The 24144-nt window shown below is 37.1% G+C and overlaps 1 protein-coding gene across 6 annotated transcripts in view; it reads right to left on the bottom strand.

Annotated features, from left to right (window-relative positions):
• LOC102065696 (putative oxidoreductase ZK1290.5) overlaps positions 1-24144 on the bottom strand; it is a 45326-nt gene that overhangs the window by 2997 nt on the left and 18185 nt on the right. For 4 of the 6 annotated variants that reach the window (XR_012581375.1, XM_074546178.1, XM_074546176.1 and 1 more), the window contains exons 3-7: positions 22501-22602; positions 10549-10640; positions 5301-5483; positions 4702-4761; positions 2468-2569 (exon numbers count right to left, since the gene is read on the bottom strand). Coding sequence is in view for 4 of the 6 variants with exons in the window: in XM_074546178.1 (XP_074402279.1) it covers positions 2474-2569; positions 4702-4761; positions 5301-5483; positions 10549-10640; positions 22501-22602 (533 nt within the window). In the remaining 2 variants the exon portion in view is untranslated. Of the gene's footprint in view, positions 1-2467; positions 2570-3164; positions 3216-4701; positions 4762-5300; positions 5484-10548; positions 10641-22500; positions 22603-24144 lie in introns of all 6 variants that reach the window. The other 2 variants (XR_012581376.1, XM_074546179.1) reach the window with 2 other exon arrangements.

The raw sequence follows: 24144 nt of genomic DNA, 5'->3' as shown, positions 1-24144 counted from the left end.
CACTGAAATATATTACTGAACTCACAGCCATTCTCACACTAGCCTAAGGTCACCTATGTGGGGCATTGGCAAGAAAATCTGGTTTAATTCCAATTAGCTCAGAACAGGGAGGTGATCAGTCAGAATCAAGTGCAAAAACCCAGTGTTGTAATGAGCATGGAGCTCTAGCCATGTAGTCCTAGCTGACACTGTTCTGGTCACACCGGAGCTAGAATTTGCTAGCCAACATAAAGATTTGGTTCCTTTGACACACCATTTATGTTTGAAGCAGTATGTTGATGTAATGTCTGTTTCTTTAGAGAGAACTAGAGGTGAAACTCCAACCTGTGTTTTGTAAATTCTTAGAAAGTCATCACTGCCAAAAGCCTTATTTAGGAAATATCAGGCACATGACTCACTTCTAGTCCTTGTTTCACTAATTCAGATACACTGTGAAGGAAGGAGTCCCTCAACAGCACAAATTTTTTTCATACTGCTAAGGCATTGTTCTTTTCAAAAGCAGTATTAGCTGAGAGCCACTGGTAGAAGGGTTTATTTTTGGACAATCTCTCCAACTTTCACTAAATCATTGCCACAGTTGCATGTAAAAGCTAAAAAAATGCCTAAAAATTACATTTGTTTTATAAATGAGCTTTACTGCTTGGAACTATTGAACCCTCATCATACAGCTGAGCCAGGCACAGAGCAGTTCTTAGACACCAAAAGTGGCATTCCCGGGTACTGGAGCCCCCCCAGACTTGAAACTAGAAAATAACCTTGCTCTGGAAATCGTGTATATTTCTCAGAACACCACACTGTGCAGGTAATAGTGAGCAGCATTTCATAAAAAATATCTTGTTTTTCATAGAAATTATTCTAGAGGCAAATCTAGACAAATTTTTGTGGACAAGTTTACCAGAAAAAAAAAACTAGACAATAATTCTGAGGAGTTGTTATCTAAAAGATAAATTTGTCTGAAAGATAAATTTGTTATCTAAAAGATAATTTTGTTATCTAAAAGATAATTCCCAGGTACTGGAGCTCCTCAGACTGCGGGCCAGGCTTGAAACTAGAAAATAGCCTTGCTCTGGAAATTGTGTATATTTCTCAGAACACCACACTCTGCAGGCATTGGTGAGCAGCATTTCCTACAATATCTTGTTTTTCATAGAAATTATTCTAGAGGCAAATCTAGACAATTTTTTGTGGATAAGTTTACCAGAAAAAGCTAGACAATAACTCTGAGGAGCTGTTATCTAAAAGGTAAATTTGTCTGGATTTTAGCCAAGCTGTATAGAAGCTCTACACTTTGAGGACAAACAATGCAGGCTAGAATATGTGATTGCTGTAAGCCACTTCTTGATAAAAAGCTAAGGAGCTTTGTTTCACAATATGACTAAAGCAGAACAGCACTGGGAAAACTGCCTCAGGAAGTCCACACACAATATAAATCATAATCAGATTTTCCATACCTTTCTAGACACAGGAACTCCTAAAATATCAAGCCAATGAGACTACAAGTTGAATACTAAGCCAATAGATTCTGCAGGCATATTTCTCAAAACAGATCTGTGAGCTACATTTATCAATATTCACCTCTCTGTAGAGATACCTATTTTATAAGAAAATCTGAGGAACAGTATGGTCTCTTAATGGGATTTCCTGAACAAACCCAAAATGAAATCTAAACTTATTCTCACAAAAAGCTACCAAAACCTCACCGCAATTTCCAGTAAGTAATAATAAAGATGTATTTTTGGCTCATGGAGCTTGCTGCTCATCTTTCAGCCTTGCAAATAGTTTATTTGTACCTGAACTTGGCTGGAAAGATTACTGCTTTGGTTTATCTACCAAAGTTACTAGTTAGGCTAGTAACTAATATGCATAGAACTCTCTGAGTCAATGCCACAGTAATGCTGTGATATGCATAAAACTTTTTTGATCATTCTCAGATATTGTGTATTACAATGAAATTATATTCTTCATGGAGATTTGCAGGATATTATACAACATAAATACTGTCATGATAATGACATTAACTTTTTTTCATCCACTTTTTTCTTCTTCATATATTGTATCTCTCTAATAAAATACTGGAAAAATTATTTCATACCCAACACCTATATGGCACAATAACAGGTAGCATTTTTGCCCTATATTTTTCAAGGAGTATCTCCTCATTTGAATTAAACAGCCTGATGGTCTTTAATATATAAAGGGGTCTGTGGTATAAATAGGAGCCTTTGCATGGACTTCAATGGACTGAGGAACAGTATTTCAGATGGAGATATAAAATCTCTTTGAGGGTTGTACAAAAGTGTTACCCTCAAAAATATCTTTTGTCTGTTGCCAATGTTAAGGATTTCAAATCAGTGATCATTATCGGCAGACATCACTATCTTGAGTAGATTCTTACTGCAATCTTCTCTGAGTTAAAATTACATGGTGTGACTCTCTGACTCCTGAGAAAGCAAAGAAAAGCTCAAACCTTGATTCACACAATAAAACTTGGATCCCAGGAAACATGTCTCCCATCATGCATTCCATTCAGAATTTCAACATCATCTTCTGTTATTGTAAAATCAAACACCTGTGGGAATGCATATACAGTTAACATCATGAGCACAGACAGAATCAACAACCTCAGATATATTCTAGTATTTAACTGATCAAGATTCACTTTCATATGAGGCCCAATTTTTATATATTCTTCCTTCAGAAAATTCTTATATTTTGTCATAGAAAAATACTCCATCAAGCTGACAGGCTCCATTGGGTCCTTTGCTCCTTTAGTGACTCATGTTTATTTGTGTTAAGATGGTTTTGCAGCACTCTGGCCTCAGGCAACGATCCAAGACAAGGGTAATATCAAAGCTGGTTTTGACAGCACTCTGTTGTAACTCCAGAGGTAGGTATAGGAATATCCTGACATCAATCTCTTTGGGAGAATGAGCTCAGTATTTCACTTACATCCCAATGCTCAGTTTAGAGTGTTACAGTTCTCTTTCTCAGAACTTTAGACAAAGAGAATTTTTACAAGGTATCAGGACATTCACAAAGCTAACAAGCCAAAGGCTGTGTCTGTCTTTTCTATGACTCTACTTTGACAAAATTCGCACAAATCAGCTAAACACAGAAAAAGTGCCACAGTGCCTCAGTACTAACTCAAACTGGAAAGCATTCACCTGTCTTCAAACACAGGTTCTTCCAGCCACTGCCTTCTCCTGTGGCCACACCTGCAATGTGAACGATGGTGTCAGTGCTTTCTTAGAAGGTGTCCTATTGAGACATTATCATCAGGCAGTTGCTTCTGTTCTCTTTGTCATAGCTCTTCTGTGCTAAGTAAAAAGATTCTGTGGAACCTGAACTGTAGCCAAATGAGCTCCTCCCATCCTGCATTATCCAGCAACCACTGTTCTGGAATGATCCTTGTAGTCAAATCTCATTGCTCTTTCAAGCCTTTTAAGCTTAAGCCAGGGACCAGTCCCGGAACTAGAAACCCTATGTTTTATATACTGAGGGTTTAATGAGGACCAACTTGACCAGAAGTGGTAGAGACTCAGGCCAACACAGACTCATGAGGGAAAGAAAAAGAAGGGAGGTGTGATAAACAACACACAAAGACTGTGCCAGTTCTTTCCTCTCTCCCCCTTAAGTGTTTTAAGTTTGGATTGTAACACATTCCCTGAGTTGTGTGAAATGAATTGGGGGTGCCATTGAGTAAACTCTGTAAAAAATGAAATTAATCTGGATTTCAAATATTATTGGGGAAAATAAAAGTATAAGGAAGAATTTTCAAACTGGTTTTGTTCTCTGATCTGGTTCCCAATACAGCACCACAAGCAGCTGTGCTTGTACCACAGAAGGCGGTGTGAATGTCAGAATAAACAGCCAAGGCAGGAGCTGTATAAACAGGCATGGCCACCTGCAGAAATTCTCATGTATATTGATTCACACCTCCACACACACACACAGAAGGATAAAAACAGCAGATGGAAGATTCCTGTCTTCTTGCAAAGTTTCTTCCAGATTTGCCAGTTCATACCCCTATGATATTTTTGGAAAGAAGTTGTGGTTTTGCCTACCCTAAATAAAGAACACTTTCAGATTAGAGAAATAGAGACACAAGTAATGAATTAAAACTATTTGGTATGAAAAGAAAATTTAGAAAAGGTGTGAGAGAGGAATCAGACTGCCAATTCTCATTCATTTCCACTTTACTTTGTCCAGTCCCTTCATGCTGGGACCTTTTCTGCACATTGAGTAGAAGGAGAAGGTAGGAGAAGAGTCAGGGCAGGTGGACTGTGATTTCCTTGGAAGGTCTTTATGTTGGAGCTATCCCCAGGTGAGTTTTAAAGCTTTCATAGACTGTTATGCATAGCATCCAAACTCCTTCCATTTGACCTATGTGCCTATCACAAAAAGAATGTAACCATAGCCAGATTAGGATGTTCTACAATCAGACAGGTAATAACTAGAACTATTAATTACAAAAATCAACTGAAAATTTCTTTATTCACAGTAATTAGCTCTCCAAGTATTTTCTGATATTTGTGAGTTATAGTTTTTTTCCTACATTGTGGTCATTTCAAAATATCCATTTGCCAATTTTGAATGAGTTACCCCAGTATGAAACTGGTAAGGAAAATGGGAAGGGAAGCCAAAATATTAAGAACTCTTACTTGGATGTTAGCCAGGCTTGAGTGCATAACCAAATCTTACCTTGCAGTTTTCCTCTATCCGTTCTGCCTTTGTTGACTTTGGAATAGTGACAATCCCATTCTGTAAAGAATTATGCTTCTCATCAATAAAATTTGCAGATTTTAAGAAAATTATCTATCTTCTAGCCATTACAATGAATTCCTCACACCTTCTGAGGTTCTAATTTCATTTTCTGGGGGACACTGACATTTTTCCATGTCATTTGCAGCTGCAGTTACATACACTGTGTTGATTTCCAACACACAACATGGTTTATATCAACTTAATACATTATTTCACTGCTTAGTACTTTATATTCAGTGACAGGAATGGAATGATGAGGAATACTGCTTGTAACATCTACTTTGGAAACATTTCTTGGTGGAGGCTCTTATTCTCTACAACCAAATTATTTATAATAATTAATATTTGAAATACTGGCATGATTTGTGTACTACATTCTAAACTTCCAGTACAGCCACCAGTTTACACAATAACAACATACTGAAAGCAGAAATATCTTCTGGTATAAATAAATTCTGGTTTGATGCACAAACCCCAAACAATTTGCATTTTTTTCCTGAGAAAGGAGACACATTTTTATTACCACCCTTCATTACCTGTATGCTCCAGCGTATGCAAATCTGTGCTGGAGTTCTGCCATACTTCTTTGCCAGCTGAATGACAGTAGGATGGGTGAGTGCTTCACCTTTGGCTAAAGGACAGTAGCCTTCAAAAACAATATTTCTGCTCCTACAATAATCAACCAGCTCCTGAGGTCTTTGGAAAGGGTGGTATTCAACCTTAGATAAACAGAAATAAACTCAGTAAAAACCCTGAAAACACATTTTGTAGAAAACATCAATAAAAATGAAAATAATTTCTCTCTTGTTTTAAAAATAGAACATGAGTAAAGTCACTGTTTCTGGGAAGTAGGCATAAGGTATCAGTTTTAGAAGATACATGAATGGTATTAATCACATATTTTACCAATAATTGGCACAAAAAGTTAACTGCATTTTGTTTCCCTCAGAAACAAGGCGCAGTTGTCTGCCTGACCTGCAGCTGGACTTTCACTATTGCTCTACTGTTAAGAAATATATACAAATGAACAGTGGAAGCCAGCATCAAGTCACCTTTACTGGTACTTTGAGACTACTTTCTCTTCCCCAAATCTATGTCCTTTCCTGCTTCTTTACTAATGAATTCTTTCTAGTGATCTTTGAGCTGCCCAGGCAAGGGGAGGAGGCTGCACAGGGGCTGGGTTTGCAAGCGACCAACCAGAACAATTTGCTTAGGGTGAGGACCTGACCTTGGAAGCAAAGCCTGTTGGCATGGACTGCACATGGCAAATCCTGTGTTCTGTGTGGTGTCACCATCAGCTTGTGCAGGGAAGCAATCACACTGTGGAACTGAGGTGTGAAGGAGACCCTTTGTAGGAAGGAAGATCACAAATTGCCAAGAACCAGTTAAAAGAGGAAAAGTAACAAGCTACAAAGACACAGTTGTTGGGAGCAAAAGGAAAAAGAAGTTATTGGATAGTAATCATCTCAGAGGAGAGACATATTCTGGCATGTAGATAAAACCAGAAATGAAACTCTGTGACATTCCTTAATAAGTTATTTAAATAAGAATTTCACAGTCTATTCATTGTAAGAAGCACACATTACTCTGCATTTAGATGAAAGTGGGTAGTGTTTGCTTTAACAAAATATAAAATCATGTGATGCATTTTTGTGACTGGTCATCAGCATTGTTCCAGGGACTGAGCTCTTACGCATTTTGAAGAAAAATACTCTTCTGAGCAATCACCTCAATATGTGGAATCTGGAAAATTTCTTCTGCCATAAAGAGGACAAATGAACATTTCCTGTTTCTCATCTTTAGTACATGTTGTCTTTTCAGACAACAATAGCCAGTAACAATAGGCTGGCAGTCATTCAACGTGAGCTAAGAAAAAACTGTGCCCCTGGAAGGCTGGGCTGAGTCAGCCTAAAGCTGCTATGATCTAAATTACTAGGTGGACTCGGGAACAAGGTTCAAGCAGCAGACATCCATGTCTTCTACCTTTGATGTTTCTTGACCTTTGAGTACCCTTTGTATTTCATGTTTGTATGTGTAAGAGCAGTGCTTAGGTCATACAGTTATTCCCTTGTTTGCACCTGAGCTGGATATGAAATATTCTCATTGAATCTATGCAGAACTATGAGGGGAGAAGTGAAAGAGCAAGCCAGGTGTTTTACTGGATTAGTAAAAGAGTAAGCAATTCTAGCAGATGTTCTTTATAGTAAGTATAGCAAATAACGCAGTTCAAAAATATTAAATAAAAATTATGTATTTAGGACCAAATGCTGAAACATCTGCAGTGCCTCTATGGCATCATGTGACTTATTCAGCATTTATTACTAATTAAACTGCAAGTAGAATTTACCTGCTGGTCTAATAAGACTCCAGGCAGCACAGTTTCAGGTTACAGCAGGAATGTTTAAATCAAGAGCAGTATGCTGAGGTATCACCTGAAAGCTTCACAAGCAGAATACATAGCAACAACTACTTCCCCCCTGAAAAGATCATACTTTGTGCCTTTCACTGAATCCAGAGGCTCCCAAATTTTGTGAATTGTATTTTTGACATTTTGGTACATGCAGTTTTGTGTTAGTAGAAGCACGTATTTTTCTTCTTAAATATATTACTAAAATAATCAAATGCATCAAATAAAATAAGCATCTTGGAATTTTTATTTCTTTTAATTAAAACACTCTGGAAGGTTTTAGCAGCATCTGCAAGGTACAAGGATCCTGAGCTACAAGAGGCATAAGGTGAGTGATCAACATATCCTTCCCCTCAAAATAACAATTCTTGCTTCCTGTCTTGCCCCACCCTTGCTATTTTTGTCATCAGACGTTTTCAGGCAAGGGCCGTCTGTCACATAATGGCAGAGGAAGATCTTGATCTTTTCTGGCACCCTACCCTGATTGACTGGCATGTAAAAACTGGCATCTGGTTAACAGAACAGTTTGCAGCTCACATTACAGAACTTCACAGCTGCTGCATGCCCAGCCACAGGGGACCTCCAACCAAAGCACTGTTTTTTTTACAACAGTCATAGCAAATGGGGAAAAGCTGAGCCTAATAACAACCCTTACACATGGCCCTAGAAAGTCAGACCTCAGATGATGCACAGAGGCCTTACCTCCTTCCACCCTGCTGCAGTCCTTTACACATGATAAAGTTTCTGCACATCTGGAATTCAGTAATTTTCTCAATGACAATGCTGTCTTACAATTTTTTCTCTTTATGAAACTGAAATACAAGCCTATGAGTACTTTCTATATAGAAGAACAGTTTAAGTGAGTTTATGTACAAAGGTGTTGTTTTCTAATGTCTTATATGCATTTCTACCTTGTACAAATTGACACAGTAGAGCTCAATATTAGTGCAATATCAACAGTGTAAGTAAATCTCTCTGAGGTCACTACACAGTAATTCACACTTCTCCAGGACTGGAAAAATATTGAATTCTATTGAATTCCTCTACTGAATTCCTAAATGGAATTCACAGAGGAACAGCTTATATTTGGGTTCAGTGCATCACATTAGGAAATGAAACATATATATTTGTTAAGTACTTATAAAATATTTATTTTCCCCCTGAGTAACAGGGCAATGAACCTTTAGAGAGATTTCAAAGATTTCTTTGAGCCTAAATCCAAACTTGCTACTGCCAAGTCAATTACAAAACTCTGGCACACAAACCTGGAACTAGGTTGTAAGTTTCACTCTACATGATGCTAGAATAAAGTAGCATCATTTTACAGTTACAGTTTACCAGTACTTTTAACAGTATATTGAAATTTTAAAAGGTGCTTACTTATTAATAAATAACTCAGCAATACTATATTCTTGAAAAGACAGGCCTTGTCTGCTTCTTTAAAAGACAATACTGTTTTTTTCCCAGGAACTGAGAAGAAAGGCAGTACTTGAAACTTGGTTAGTAAAACAGAAGTATTGCTTATTTCTCTTGCCTTCCTACTTTCTCCCTTTCACAGAAAAAAACCCCAACTTTCAATTTTAACATCATAAGGGGACTGTTGTAATTGTAACACTCTTAACTCTAAAAGGGACATATTTTTCCTCCACTTGTTTCTTTAATATTTAGACTTTGTATCCAATGACTGTTTGCAAATGTTTTATATTTAGTAAGCCCATTGAAACAGTACACTATTTTATTCATAAATATAGTGGAAAAACTGTATTATAAATTGTGAACAGTGAAATAAGAACTCAGTACAGCATTTCCATTTTGAATTTAGAAATTCATTATTTATTTGATGGTACTTAAGTAATCTTACCATCAGACTCATTAACTCTCCAAGATCAAGCAAGAAACAGAATACATACTTTTTTGAAGATAAGCTGAAGTATGCTTTATAAAATTCCTTTAACTCTAAAAATATGAATTAATGCTATAACAAAACTGTTTTAGGTGGAGCACTTGGCAATGGTATGGGTAATTCACTGTTGGTTTTTGTTTTCAATTCACAACTGCTGTGTAGCATCTCAAAGAAATTACCCAGCAGGGGCCCTCTCCCACCCCTCAATATCACCACCACCTCAACTTTTTGTATCCTCTTTTTAGCCTCAGAAAAAGCAAATAGCACCAAGAAACAGCTTGTGGCCATGAACACTATTGAAAAAGTAAGACTGGTAACATTTGACACTGAGTAAGAGGAAATTTCAAAACAAAATCACTATTTTTTCCTTGAAGTGATTTAGTAGAAAACTGAAAAGCTACTATTATTTAACAGGCAGTTACAATTCATGCCAAACTCTAGTAAGTCTTTGTAGATGTGTTATTCTTGAACCTTGGTAAATTCACCAATTACTAAACAGTCATCAACCTGCCCACCTTAACATATATTTCCATGGTTTATTTTGAATAACTGGATTTAAATATTGTATATGGGTTTAGGCTTATTTAAAATTAATTAATTGCCCTTCAGTAACCTTTAGTATAGTGGACAGCTAAAATCAGAGTTGTTTGGTTCTGACAGTCACACTCTGGCAACACTTTTATAGCTGTTAATGACATTAAACCATAAACAGCTGTCAGAAATCCTGACCACCTGTACAAAGGGAAAAGCCTGTGCCTGCACTCCATCCATTGCAGTTCCCACATCCATGTCAGCACACACACACACTATCTGCAGGAGGTGGAAGCAATGGGAGCATGAACTTCCATCACAGCTGCAGGCAGAACCTGCAACAAGGGAACATTTGTCGAGTGTCCTGGCAGCCTGCCGGTACGTAGGTGGCCATCCTAGATCTGCCTAGGGCAGCAAAAACATTCTGCAGGGCTGTCACAGCACCTGCCTAAAGCAGGAGCTCACTGAATTCCTGTGAACTAGGAAATGAGGGGGGAGCAAGGGAAGGGCATCCTTACATGGAGATGTAATTAACTGACTCAGTGTTGCTTACAGGAACACAAAAGTATTCAAACAGAGGCTTTCCAAAAACTGGTTCGCTCTGAAGATGCTAAATGTTCTGCGATTCTGGAATTTTACTTCTAAACGGTTTTATCACCAAAAAACTGTCACAGGGACCATTTGTTTGTCTGTGTACCCAGACACAAACAAGTAGCCTGGGAGAGAAACTGGGTGGGGAAATTTGAGGAAGAACTTCCCTACCCTTCGGGTCATCTTCCGGAGTGGTTTTCAATACACAAATAGAAATGAAAAAAGAAATTGCATGACTAAAGCAATACTTGGGTGTAGCCTTTCATAGATAGGAGTGGGGAGGAGGTTGCTAACCAAAAAAACCAAAGTGAAAATTCAAACCCAGATACTTTAAATACATGTATCCACTCACCTGATTAACATGTGGAGTAATCACACAGTCCTCCTTTAGTTGCTCAAGATGGCTGATAAGAAAATTGCTTACGCCAATTGATTTACATAAACCTAAAGAAAAACAGAACAAGAAAAAAATTTAGGACAATCCTAACTACTTGGGTGGATGATTTGAAAAATAACACTTTCAGGAGAACAAAATTATTTTTTACATCATTTCTGTAGAGCAAAATACCGCAAAGGAACACAGAAAAATGGCACTGAAATCTAGTTTGACAGTGTTATCTGAAAATGTGGTTCTTTCACAGTCACATTAGGAAATCATTTTATAATCTAAACACACTGGAAACTCCCCGGTGTATAAAAACTCCAGGCTAAATTCTGGGAAAGGCTAATGTAGTATAAGCAAAGAACAATTGGACTCCACCAGAATGAAAAGAAGGAAATGGTGTTCCAAGCAGCTTGCCAAAACTAAAGGAAAGTGGAACATTTGCTGAAGACTAATAAGGTGTGAGCAATACAACCCAAGGACATGCAGCCCAAATGAACCATGTCACACTGCCTATTTTCTGTTAGATCATTACAAGAAGTTACGTAAAACTCCGTGTAAAATCTTCAAGTTAATAAGCAGTGCCTAGCAAGAACCATGAAGGTTAAAAATGTAGCTGGATTTCTCAGCTCCTGTTGACAAGCAAACGAAGTCAAATGGGACCTAGGTGATGTGAAGGTTACTTTTAAACAAACCACAAGTGTGCATGCAGTGAACAAATTAAGAGCTGACAGGCCAGAAATCAGATGTCTTCCTTCAAACCTCAGATATGACAAAAGCCAACTCCCAGTCCTGGCCTGCCACCACTCCTCAGCCCTGACCTGTCTGGGATAGTTTGATCCTTCTGCTTTGCTAAGCCCAGCTGGCAAGGAAGGCAGCTGGGGCTGGGCTAGGAGGGAGCTCCTTAGGCTGTGCATTCTGTGGACCATGTGAATTCTGTCTGCATTGACTTGAGCTGTATTTCAGTTTGCAATGCTACAGATGGAAAGTCTGTCTCTGTGTGAACACAGAAGTCTGATCACTGTTGTTAATCCAGTAGTTATTTGAGTAGACCAATTGTATAAAATGCATAGATGTGTGTATCTATATAAGAAAAAAGAAATTACATTTTTCTAGTCCTCTGTGAAATTCTGTAAGTGAAGTTACAGCTTACTGCTAATTTGTATAAACAGATTGTTGAAGTCCTAAAAGAATTAGATCAGCTTTCACATTATTTTAGCAGCATAAACTGAAGTATAAACTGTAGGAAAAAAACCTGCACGCATACTATCGCTTTTTGATGTGCTTCTTTTGTGGAATACCAAAAGAAGAAAAAATATATTAACAACTAAAATTCCAGATGTCTTTCCCTTATAGAAATTACCATTGTTCAAGATGTATAACATAATTAGGTTAAAAACCAGCACTATAGTTATTTACATAATTTGTATGTAATCTGCCAGAAGGAGCAAAAGCTGAGCTTTTGACAAACAACCCTCGAGTGTCAACACTAATAAATCATTATGCCACAGCAGTCAGAAAAACACAGTCTTAACACAATGGTGAACCAAAATATTATACACTATTGTTGAAAGCTAAGGAGTTACAAAAACATGCCATTATTGCCCTTGAAGAATAAAGCTTTCATTTCAGGTTGAAATAAAACAAAATTAAGTCACAGACATGAAATAGTACATTTCCACAAAAAGCTTCCATTTTTTCCCCTACAGTATACTTGAAGATTTTTTGCTTCTAGCATATTTCTCACAGGCGACTTTGTAGTCTGCTCCATGGTGTTGGATTTCTCATCAAGAAATTTCAGGTCATTTATGTTTTGCATTAAAAGTCATCTGAGTCATTCCTACTAAAATCAGTATTATAGCATTCATGTGCTCAGAGTGATGTCCCACAGAGAAAGCTGAATTCAAAACTGCTAAGAAAGTAAATACTCTCCCAGAAAACACAGAAATAATTAGAATTTCAATGTTTTTATAAAACTAGTATTTTCTTAAGGGAAATTTTTCTAAGGGAATACACTTAAAACATTTCCCTTTCATTAAATACACAAACTTGTTTGGATGAAGTTAGAACCCTTCATGTCAACTCCATTGCTTTGGTGTTAGTTACAGTTTACTATATGACAGTTCAAGTGTTTTGACTTTTGCATTAAATTAAAATATAAATTATAAATATTAATTAAAGAATTGCTCAGTCTAACTGTATTAAAAAATCTTATTTCAATGCATGATGGAAACATGAATTCAAAACACTGGGAAACAGAGCTTAAATTTGAACAATCAGTCAATGGATTCTACTCTAGAGAACTGCTTCTGTTTGCCTGATGAAAAATTAACACAGTTAATTTTGCTGTGCATTGTACAAATATCAGAAAGACTGCCTGTAAGGAGAGAATTATACAGAATTATTTCCCTATTTACATCTTCTGGATTAATTCAGAAGAATGAAGATTTAAGAAAAGATGGATAAGGAACAGAAGGTCTGGTTAGCTCCTGGGTCTTATCTGACAGATTGACCCTTGTGACTATGTCTATCAAACAAGATCCATGGAATTATATCAACAACAGAAATTAAAAATATGCATATTGAGAAACTTGTGAAAAATGGTCCTGACTCATTGCCTTGAAACAACCTGGGAGATGCAGGGGACACATTTCCTTATATTTCCCCTCTCCTGGGGCACCAACAGAGGTAAGCTCCCCAGAGCTCCTGCCATGGGTCTCAAAAACACCAGAATGCTCTTGAAAATGGGGCAGGCTTTTTCTTTTTCCCCCCCAATTTACTGCCTGTTCAGAATGCTTTAAAACTTTTTTTCAGACAATTCAGGCAAAATACATGTTGTCATAGCTGTTGTGATTGCAGGTGGTTTTGAAGTCCATACTTCTTTTTAGCTTAACTGTTTTAACTAGTCCTGAAGTTCAGGTTTCCTGAGATAAAAGTTTAAAATATATTAATTATAATCCCTCTAGAAAGTACTCTTAAAATATATATTTTAACTATCTTATTTACAAACTTACAGAGCTTTGGCTCAGGGAGAGAAAGCATCCTCCATATCTGCTTGAGGAAATGATTGGTCTGGCCCCTACAAGGCAGGTTTTGAGAAAGTGCCAGGTGCAATAAACAAAGAGTTTGCAATTCCCCATTAGCTCCCAAAAGCTCCTGTTATATCTTCTGAGGCTTTGTTCTATTCCTTGCGACTCTGACTTCACAGGCTCAAAGAAAAACGTAGGAACACTGGTTCCTTTATGCATGCTAAAAACTGACTGACCACAATGCTGGAACAGAAAATTTCATCCAGCTTTGAAAGCCTATCATAAAACTCTGCAAGACATATAAGAAAACATATGGGCAAAATAACAGTTGATTATAATGGGGAAAAAAGTAAGGATTTTTTTTATTCTCCACAAAAAACCTGGCCCCTATCACATGGGTAATTTCACCAAACTGTATTTCTCCCAGCTACTGTGAAGCACTATATCATGGTAATGGACTGGTTTGCAATATAGTTGAGTATTAAGCCTAAAGTATTTTGTATTGCAACTCAGAGAATGACTGGGTATTTTTATCTTTACTCTGCATAATACCAAATTATACAAAGTTTGATGGGCACTGTTAGTCTTGCAACAGAAAAACATAAATATACTGTCTTGGCACCACAACCCTGTTTTAGTACAATAGTGAGCCTTATCTTTCTCCAGCACTACTACAGACTTTTATCAAACTTCTAAATACCCTCCGGAATATTAAATGTACAAAGTTCAGATCAAAAAGATTTTGTAAATTACAAAACTGGATACCAGGTTTGTGGAGCCCATTTTCCTCCCCCTCCCTGCTGCTCTACATGAGTCAGAGCAAGGGAGAATTCCCACGTCGAGTGAACAGTGCCCATTCTGTTATATCTTCTATTCAGGCCACAGAATAAAAACACAAATGGATCTACTTTTCATAAGAGGTCAACTGCAGTCACTGTATCTTTATTAAGGAAGGTTGCACAGGTTGGAAAGGTCCACATTCTCTCTGATATGTATGCTGGGTGTAAATTGCACTACTCATAGAAACCTACAAGATTTCATTTCAGCATAACTTGCTAAATCAAAGCTGTAGGCTTAGAGTGGCCCACATGCAGACTGAAAGCCAAAGCCTTGATAAATAAAGCAGACTACTCTTAGAATCAATGAGGAATTAACTTCTAAATCTGTGAAAGAACACGTGTTTCCACAGCACAGGCTAAAGCACACAGACACCAGAAGGCTATGTGGCCCTCTCTGAGACACACAGGAAGACTGTGGTAAACTACAAATACAGAGATTGTACTTCCTCCTCCAAAGGATTTCTTTTTAGCCTGTTCACTGCCACAGTACAGGTGCTTGTCTGCAGTTCTGTGACCATCACTCCTGCTACACCTCCCCTGTGAACCATGATAAACCATGAGGACAACAGGAGGGCGGGCATGAATAGAAGTCCAATTGTTAACTTCATGACTGAAAACTCATTACAAGCAGGCAGTTTCCACAACTGTTAAATGACTAACTAAACAGCAAAATACAGCATAGTACTGGCTTAATGCACATTGTCTCTGACCATGACCGCTCATTCTAACTACTTCAATGCAATGTTATTTTAGTTATGCTGACATATTTTTATCCTTATAGTTGACATTACAAACCAGACCAGATTAAAAAAACCCAATCCACTGCATGGGACAAAATCAATCCCACCATACCTTATTCAATAATGCTACCACACACTGTGACTTGAAAATGTGATCAAAATTATCAGCAACTCAGCTATTACAAAACTGGATATGTAATAGAATAGAATATGTACCCCTAAAAGTAGCTCTTTGAAGGTATTACAGACAAACAGAGGTAAGATATATTAGGATGTGTATATATATTCTACATAGTTTGTTGCCCCTATAAATATGATGGCATGGTTTCTTGAACTGGAATACTTTTTGGACTTCTGTATCTGAGAGGATAATGATTCCCAAGTGCTATGAATAGCAGCAACCGAACTGATGTTAATAAATCAACACTGATTTAAAATAGTGAAAAATCTAAGGTTTTTCTTCAACATATGCAAAACAGATAAATTATGCCTTTTCCACAATGTACATTATTTATTGAGAAAAAAATAATGTATATTGTGGAAAAGGCATAATTTATCTGACAAGGACTTTCCTTTGAAAGATATTTCAACATTGCCTTCTTCACAAGAGTTCTTGTATTCACACTGGGACCTCTTGGCACATCTGTATGGGAACACAACTTTTGCTTTAAATCTTTTTGCTGAGCTTGCTTATTTACAGCTTTGACAAAAAGGATGTTAATGCAAGTTTAGATTCATTCTCACTTTCCCATCTGCACCAAAAGAACTTTTTCTATGGTAATTTCTTATTTTTAAATGAGATACTAAAATGATGAAGGTTTCTTGAAGGTTTCTTATGATGTTTAACATAAATATGTGTAACATTTTTTTTCTGTGTCTTTATTGCTGTCTTATCTGATGAAAAGGGTGTGGTGCAAAACCCAAATCCTCACCATCTCCCCATGAAAACACACTTCTGAACTATGCTCACAAAAACAACTCACAAGAGATTCTTGCAGACAGAATATTATCAACGTGAAAAAGAACCATTTCTAGGCAAGTCAGTTGCTTTTGCTTGTTAAAGCTTCGGTGCAACTTCTGAACACACATTCACATATGACTTCTACCATAAACACACTTGGGGCAAATATTTTGTGGAGCTGTAACACAACAGTTTGAATTGTCAGGTGTTTGTCACACAATTTATATCAGAGTATGTCACCCAGCAAAGGATGTGCTAGAAATTTGTGCCATTCACTGAACTTTTTTCCCTCCTACTTTTATGAACAGATACAAAATGGAGGAAGAAAATATGATGACTGAACTGGTCTACACCCAGCAATGAAGATGGTAAGAATATTAAGGTTGACTAGATATCTTCTCACTTGGAATTAAAAAAAAAACACAACTTTTTTTCCAAGAATGAAGTTACATGGCTTTAATTACTGGGCCAAACAATTTCTTTTACTTTATAAGACTCTCTTCAAATCACACACATAATCATAACAAAAAATATGGTAAGACACATCAAGGAATTTCTGATGCAAGTAAGAATATTTCATGTCAGCAGAAGCTGCACTGCTAAACATTAAAAAGATAAGCAATCCATTTTAGTAAAATGGCAGTGAGTTCTAGTGGGATCTGAACCCACAACAACCACCCCAGTACTACTCTTGCCAATTCCATGCAAAAAGCCTGGCTGGGAGCCCTCATTCTTCCCAGCATTTTTAGACAGAGGGACGAGTAATGATCGCATGTGCGTAGGAAAAGCTTGCTGGGATGATGGCTGGCCACAATGCCAAAATCAAGGTCATCAGAGACACTGCCTATGGAAAGGGTCACTTTGCTAGGAACAGCCCAATTACCAGTGAGCACATGCAGTGACTATTGCCCATGTCAGAGCAGTTTGCCATCCTGCTTTCATCAGCCAGCCAACAAATGCCGACACGGGAATGTTGCAGCTGTCAAGGGAATATATGACTCAATGTATGTATCTTGGAATGGATTCTGCAGGCAGCTTGGCTTCTGTTCTGAGCTACTGGAGAAGATAATTCCACAAAAGGACAATTTTGAGACCACAAAAATTTAAACCATAGCCTTGATATTACAAGTACTCTAGTTGATTTCAGCTGTTACAACAGAAATAACCAGTTATTATGGACAAATGTCTCACTGACCAAGTTTTAGAATTTTTTCCCTCCCTTTTCCCTCAGTAGTGTTTATCCCATAACTATTTAAAGGAAAACACAAATGCAGGCTATTGAACAAAGACACGGGTCTAGAATTCTCTGCCTCTCAGCACTGCAGCACAGACAGAGTCTTCCTCAATCTGACTGTAACCTGAGTCATCTGGCTCCTGTGAGACAGCTCCAATCAAACTGCAGCAGATTACCAAGTCAAAGAAGACAACAATAAAAAAAAAAATTAACAGCATTTAAATAAATTAATTATTACAACCGTGTTTTCCTGAGCTAGTAGAAATCAGTTTAGCAACAAGATCTTTTCTGCCATGAATAGAGAGCTATCAGTTTGGTCTACCAGAAGTCACACAGGAATTTTTAATAGCAGTTTTTAGTGTAAGTAAACACTATCCCAAATTCCATTCCAAATCCTTTATTTTATACTTTCAGGTACCTACTAAAATTCTAAAACCAGAATAGAAAATAATTCTCCTTTGCCATTCATTTGTTCTTAACTCAACATCAGGAAGTTGCAATGGCTTATCAGTAGAAGCTCCTCAGAAGGCTGTTCATTAAAAAAATCTTCTGATCACTGGGGCTGAATACCCAGACCAGGTGCAGAATTCTGATCCCCAAGCTACAGAACTACTGTAAGAGTTGGCACAATTCCCTCTGGAAGCAAGGTCAGGCCTAAGTGCATGCAAATCCCAGGTCTGAAGACATGGAAGACACAGACTGTAAGACAAAACAGAAATCTCTGAACTGAATTCTTTCTTCATCAGCACACGAAAGTCTCATGAATAAAGCAATGTTTTAATTCATCACTATTAGAAGGAAGCATTCTAATACTTTCTGTATGATTTGGGGAAATATATATAAAATTTGTCTGCTTGATTCATGGTATGGAATGATACAACTGCCATAGGTTTGGATACCACCATAAATATCTATTTGCCTTTGCTGACCAGAACTCTACAACATTTTTCCCTGGAAAGATATTAATGAAAACCAGCAACTTTAATGACTTGGCTCTGTCTACACAATAGGAATAATACAAAACAAACTAAAAGTATAATCTTGCCTTTGTAGCAAAGAGAAGACAGAGGGTATAAACATACAAATTTCAAGTTAAAGAGGGAAAGATGCTAGTAGAACATTTAATAGACTCTAAGAAACTACTGAAGGATTTAGCCAGGAGAAAAGATGAACATATTTAGCCAAAGACTCTCTAGCTCAAGGGCAAACAAGAAAGACACAGGACCATGGTCCTGATGCAATTCAGAGGGATTAAAACAACTGAAGAAGGTATAACTTCCAGGGTGTGTTATTTTAACACAGATAATTAATGTAGTATGTCATACTGTTACAGTAAAAGACAACAATGGCTTTAGAATTCCTAGCAGTATTTTTGGGCATGCTCTCATATCCCTCAGGATTCTGGGAAATTGTTTTTAACCTGAAGTGTGATCTTGAGATAGCTGCTCAGTCGCCTGAGGCAGCTGAACAGGGGATTCAAGCACAGGGAACAGTGCTAGAACATGAAACCTTCTTTTAAGTGTTGCTGAGACTCCAGCCTTGGGGCAGTAAGCACATTCCCTTCAGTTTCCAAAGCACGTTGGATCCAAGCAATGCAGCCCAAAGCTTCAGTATGGTGAGCAATCAACTGGAGAGGGAAACCAGATCCCCAACAAACACTACTCAGATTCTCATTTTAAATTGTTCATAATTCCACTTCACATCATATCAGGACAAAAGAGTCCTTCACAAAATGCTAGCCTCAAATCCCTTTTGATGAAATAGAAAACCAGTGGTAAACCAGAGAGGGGATTATTCAGTGATAGCAGAGGATCTCTCTCATCACTTGAAACTACTACTTTCTGTTTATGATAATATTCTATGTTACAGCTCAACTCTAAACCTGCATTAGCAGTACATATAGGAAGCATTACTAAGCAGCTATGGATTAGGAAACAGTAAACAAGGATGCCCACACATCTCAATGAAAGCACATCTACCAATTCCACACCAAGTTCACTGGCACCTGCTGCCTTCAAATGGCAATAAACCTGCAACAATAAATCCTCTACAGCCAGAGTTTATGAAAAACTTGGGAGTTTAGGAAAATTAGACTCAATATAGTATGAGGTTTTTTTTAATTCTTGATGCAAATTTTCTGCTTCCTAAAATATTTATTTTAATAATTCTGAAAAATATTAAGATGTTTTGAAATTTGTTGCACAAAGTTTATATTACTTAGGGACAGGGTCTTTTAAATTAGTGCACACTGACCTAGACTGGGCACAGACCCAGAAGCTCTGTCTCTCCTCAGGAAGGGAAGACACTTGAGGCCAGAGCCCTGAAAATTGTGTTACAGCAGCCCTGTGTCTGTCCCAGCAGCTCTGTGTGGGCTCTCAGATGAACCTGAATGAATCTTTGTAGACATAACTTTAAAAAAATTCTCTCAGAGCTATGAATATAGATGGAGTTGGTATTTTGGTTGTGTCAACTTTTGACCAATGTGAGCTATCTAAAAGTTAATATAATATTAAAAAAAAAAAATCTCCATTACAGACTTTTACAGTCTGGAGTACTAACAGTTTATTTACTTTCCTTCTAGTTTAATTGATGATAATAATAATAATAATAGATAATTAATAATTTACATTACTTAAAAATAATGTTTCCTGTCCCAGGTAGGTGGAATTTTGCAGAATAAATACTAAACTGGATTTAAATTGAAGAATGAGATTTACAAATACCTGAATTCAAACCACCTGTGAATACAGAGAAATGATGAAACAAATTCTTGGTAACTTCAGCCAGATCAAAGACTTAAGTCAATACAGACAACTTTTAACCATCTTGCACGACCCTTGCAGACAGTTCCACAACACCAATTTGTTTTCTACAGAGGACAGTGGATATTGCCTCTCCACTTTCAGATGCTCTTCATGATGGACACAGCTAGCTACTAAACCCACTTCACAGTTGAATAATTTCAATATTACCTTTGTGAATTGACTGCAGAAGAAAATTATTTGTTTAAAATGTCAACCTTTGAATGTGAAGCATTTAGTTTATATTTTTTTCCAGAATAAACATTTCAAAAAATAAAAAAGTAACAGAATTCCAAACACAAACCAATGACTACCTGAACTAATGTCAGAAAGACAAAGAACTCCCTTGTTCATAGAACATTCAATTTCTTCCCCTAATCAATGAAGATTTTATTCTTTTCCTCCAGTAAGGATTTTGACCAAATCCTACATTCAATTCAAACCATGTTGCTCACATAACACATAGCAAGTCACAAAGATATGCAGCAAGTGTTTAATCTTCAGTGGAAAATCTAGTGGTTAACCATGCAAACAAATTATTTAACTTTTTGCTCAGGAATCATTGCATTTCCAACTCCAGAGTGGTTAACATCTGCGTGTCATTTCAGGAACACATAGTTATGGTCAGGACAGAGTCTGTATCCCCTAAAGCAAAAGTGTGGAAGTTGAGGTTCTAAGGCACTTGACTCAACCAGACCATTACATTTTCCTTCCCCTGTAAATGATCTGAGGTAATTTCAACAACCAGAGCTGGAAAATTTATCCTCAGCTAAATGATTCATGACTCCACAGAATGCTTAAATTCAGAAAAAGACTGAAAGTAGCAACATGGAAATTGAAAAAAACATTGAAGAAATGCAACCACAGGGGAAAACAATCTAGCATGAGACACCTTTAAAGAGGTATCATGCATAGGGACAAAGACAAAAAGCAATTTTCCCCTCTGTTTGTGAAAAGAGCAATAGTATTTCCAGTGACTTTTATTAAAAGACCACTGAATTGCTCATAGTCTTTTCCATTAGGAAGATACAGACAAAGGATGATCCTGTAAAACAGAAGAGATCACAAAGATGCATGCGAAAGCAGAATAAATCCCATAGGATAGGAATAATAATAGAATGTGGAAAATACAACCTGTTTGCAGCAAATTAGGATGGCATATCTAGGCACAAATGGCATGCAGTAGCTTAAATACTCATCAAAAAAAACCTTCCCAGGGAAAAGATGAAATGCATTGTGGAATTATCCATCTTTGGATGTAAGTGCTATTCATGCTCTGAAATACTAGGTCAGAGAAGCACTTTAAAAACTGAATGTTGTAATGTCTTACATGGCAGAAAACACTTTTAGCAACTTCCCTTATGCTCAATATAAAAAGAACAAAAGATATATCAAAGATCATTTACTTCTGTGTTTGCAGAAGCACAGCAAATTAAAGGAAGGACTGAAGTGTAAGAGGCTCTGGTAAGCTGGTAGTGGCACACAGCCTGAAATTGCCTTTGTACAACTCCCCTGCTGCAATCACTATTTCAGCAGCTCTGGGTCAGTGGATAGATTACTTCATCCAAAAGTCTTCTCCCCACCTGTGGAACTTCTCTGAAGCTGTAAACAGGGTGCTCCACATGGCCCAAGAATGGCATGACAGGATCTTCTCTCACATAATTTCTAATGATTCTGCATACTTCAGGAGCAAAATCCTCCTCTTAAATCTACAGTCTACTCTTCCTGTAACTATGATCATAAACTGAAGTTTGCTGTACATTGAAAATCAAAGTGAATTATCCCAACCTGAAAGAGTAGCTCCATTCTTTGAAAATTCTTCCAAAAAGTTTGTACCAAAGAATCTGCAGTTGAATATTTGTTTCTCACCTAGACATTTTATTTTGTTAACTTTCAAATGCAGTTATAAAATACCACAACATATGATAAATTGGAAAATGACATCATACAGTCACAAAAAAAAACCTAAAGGAGACAAAACTTTGCATGATTTATACCTAGAAGGAGGTTATTACAAAGGCATTCTGCATTGTTCAATGGTGTTCTGTGGTGGATTTCAATGAATCAGTGTATTTTCGCAAGAAAATATGCAACCATTGTTAATCTCATGGACAAATCTGACAACATATTATTTACAAGCAGGACCAAACTGCTAATGCTGCAATTTTCAAAGAGATTTTTGAAACTTACACACCCAAATTCCATAGAAATATGAACATCCACTTCAAATTAAGTTCCTGAATGTCTCTCACTATGAGTTTCCCAATCCCAAAGCACACTATAATTCCTTTTCTGAGGTAGCTTTGTTATTAGATCACCTTTCTCATAGAGCTCTTCCATGGCTCTCCAGGTTTCAGCTCGGACCTCTCGATTGCTTTTACCTGGAACCTGTGCATCAGGCCAGTGAATCAAATAAAGATCTAAAAAAGAAACACAACCAGACTGCTTATTATAGTGTCCAAAAATAAATAATCAAACCACATGAGACAGCATTTTCCCTCCAGTGGCCCCTAACACATTATCATGATAATGGTTCCAATCACTGCTCAGTGATCATTACTGGATGTAGCCAGTTAGTTGTAATAAATGAATTCTATAACATCACATTCACAGCTAAGGGTAGCAGAACTTGCACATGTTCCACATGCTTAGGTCACTGTAATCAGAATTTCATGGTCACATATGCACTTAATAAACCTTCCACACATAACAAGCCCTGTTTAAATCAAAAGGATTTTGGTCACTGGAACGATGAGTGGACTACTGCTTATTAAGTGCTGCAAGTCTTCCATTTCACGGAAGATAAATATATTTGGCAGTTCTGCAGATATTTTATACAACCTCAGCAGTGGGTCTGTTTTTTTCCTTTCTAAAGAATACTTCCACTTCTAAATTGGAAAATATAGCACATTCTTTATGCAGACTTTTTGTCTAAATTTCACATCAGCCTTTGTAATTTTTTTAAAATTAATAAATAATATTTTAAGGGAACAAAATTATGCCTTATTCCATTTTTTTGAATGTTTGCACAATTTCAAACACAATTAAGCTTTACTGCTGATTATCTTTAAATCATAGAACCTTTTCCTAACCAGCCTAAACCTCCCCTGACACTGCTCCATGCCACCCTTGGGTCACTGGTTACCAGAGAGAAGGGATCAGTGCTGCCCCTCCAGCACTGGTCCTTTCTCTTTGTGTGCTGTCTTCCTGCAAGGGAAGAACATTGAGAAATGTACATCTACTGGACTCAGTTCTAAATCAGACTTAAATTTAAAAAACTACAGATCTATAACTCCTTTACAAGTTTGTAGACACTGCTAGACATTCTGAAGGAGAAATGGAGAGATACTTGGAAAACAATTACATTTCTATTCAAATTCCAACTGCAGATTAAACAGGTAACTGCAGGTATCCCAGTCAAACAGGTTTTGGCCTTTGCTGCATATATTAGTCTGATGAAAAACAGGAAAAAAAAATAAATAGATGGCTGAGATGTGTACCATTTTCTGTGTGCTTCATAATATTCCTTTTCTGGCAGTTCAAATAGAGTTAAATAAAAATACCTGACTTGTTTTCAATGAGAAGAGTATTTTTTTCTTTGGATACACTAATCCATTCATTTATAGTACTTCTTTGTGAAAATACAGATCCTCTGCTTTGGGAATCATGAAAGAAAAGGGGAAAAAACCCTTTTATTCCCAAATTAAGGGCTACACTAACAATTACTGTATCAGTGGGCTGATATATTAGTCTTCCCCCTCTAAAAGTAAAAATTCAACCTTGATTTAAGATGAAAATGCGCCATGAAATTTGTTATAATACACCAGCTCCAATTTTGGCACATCATTGCAACAAGTAAGTGCTTTACTTACCTTAAAAATCTAAACAGAACAGTACAGAATTATGTACAGTAAAATATATTACAGATGTAGCAAGGAAAGGATTATTTTGGCTGTGTCACA

Source organism: Zonotrichia albicollis, chromosome 8 (genome assembly GCF_047830755.1).
Source record: "Zonotrichia albicollis isolate bZonAlb1 chromosome 8, bZonAlb1.hap1, whole genome shotgun sequence".
Classification (NCBI taxonomy): domain Eukaryota; kingdom Metazoa; phylum Chordata; class Aves; order Passeriformes; family Passerellidae; genus Zonotrichia; species Zonotrichia albicollis.
This window is presented reverse-complemented; position numbering and strand designations above follow the sequence as displayed.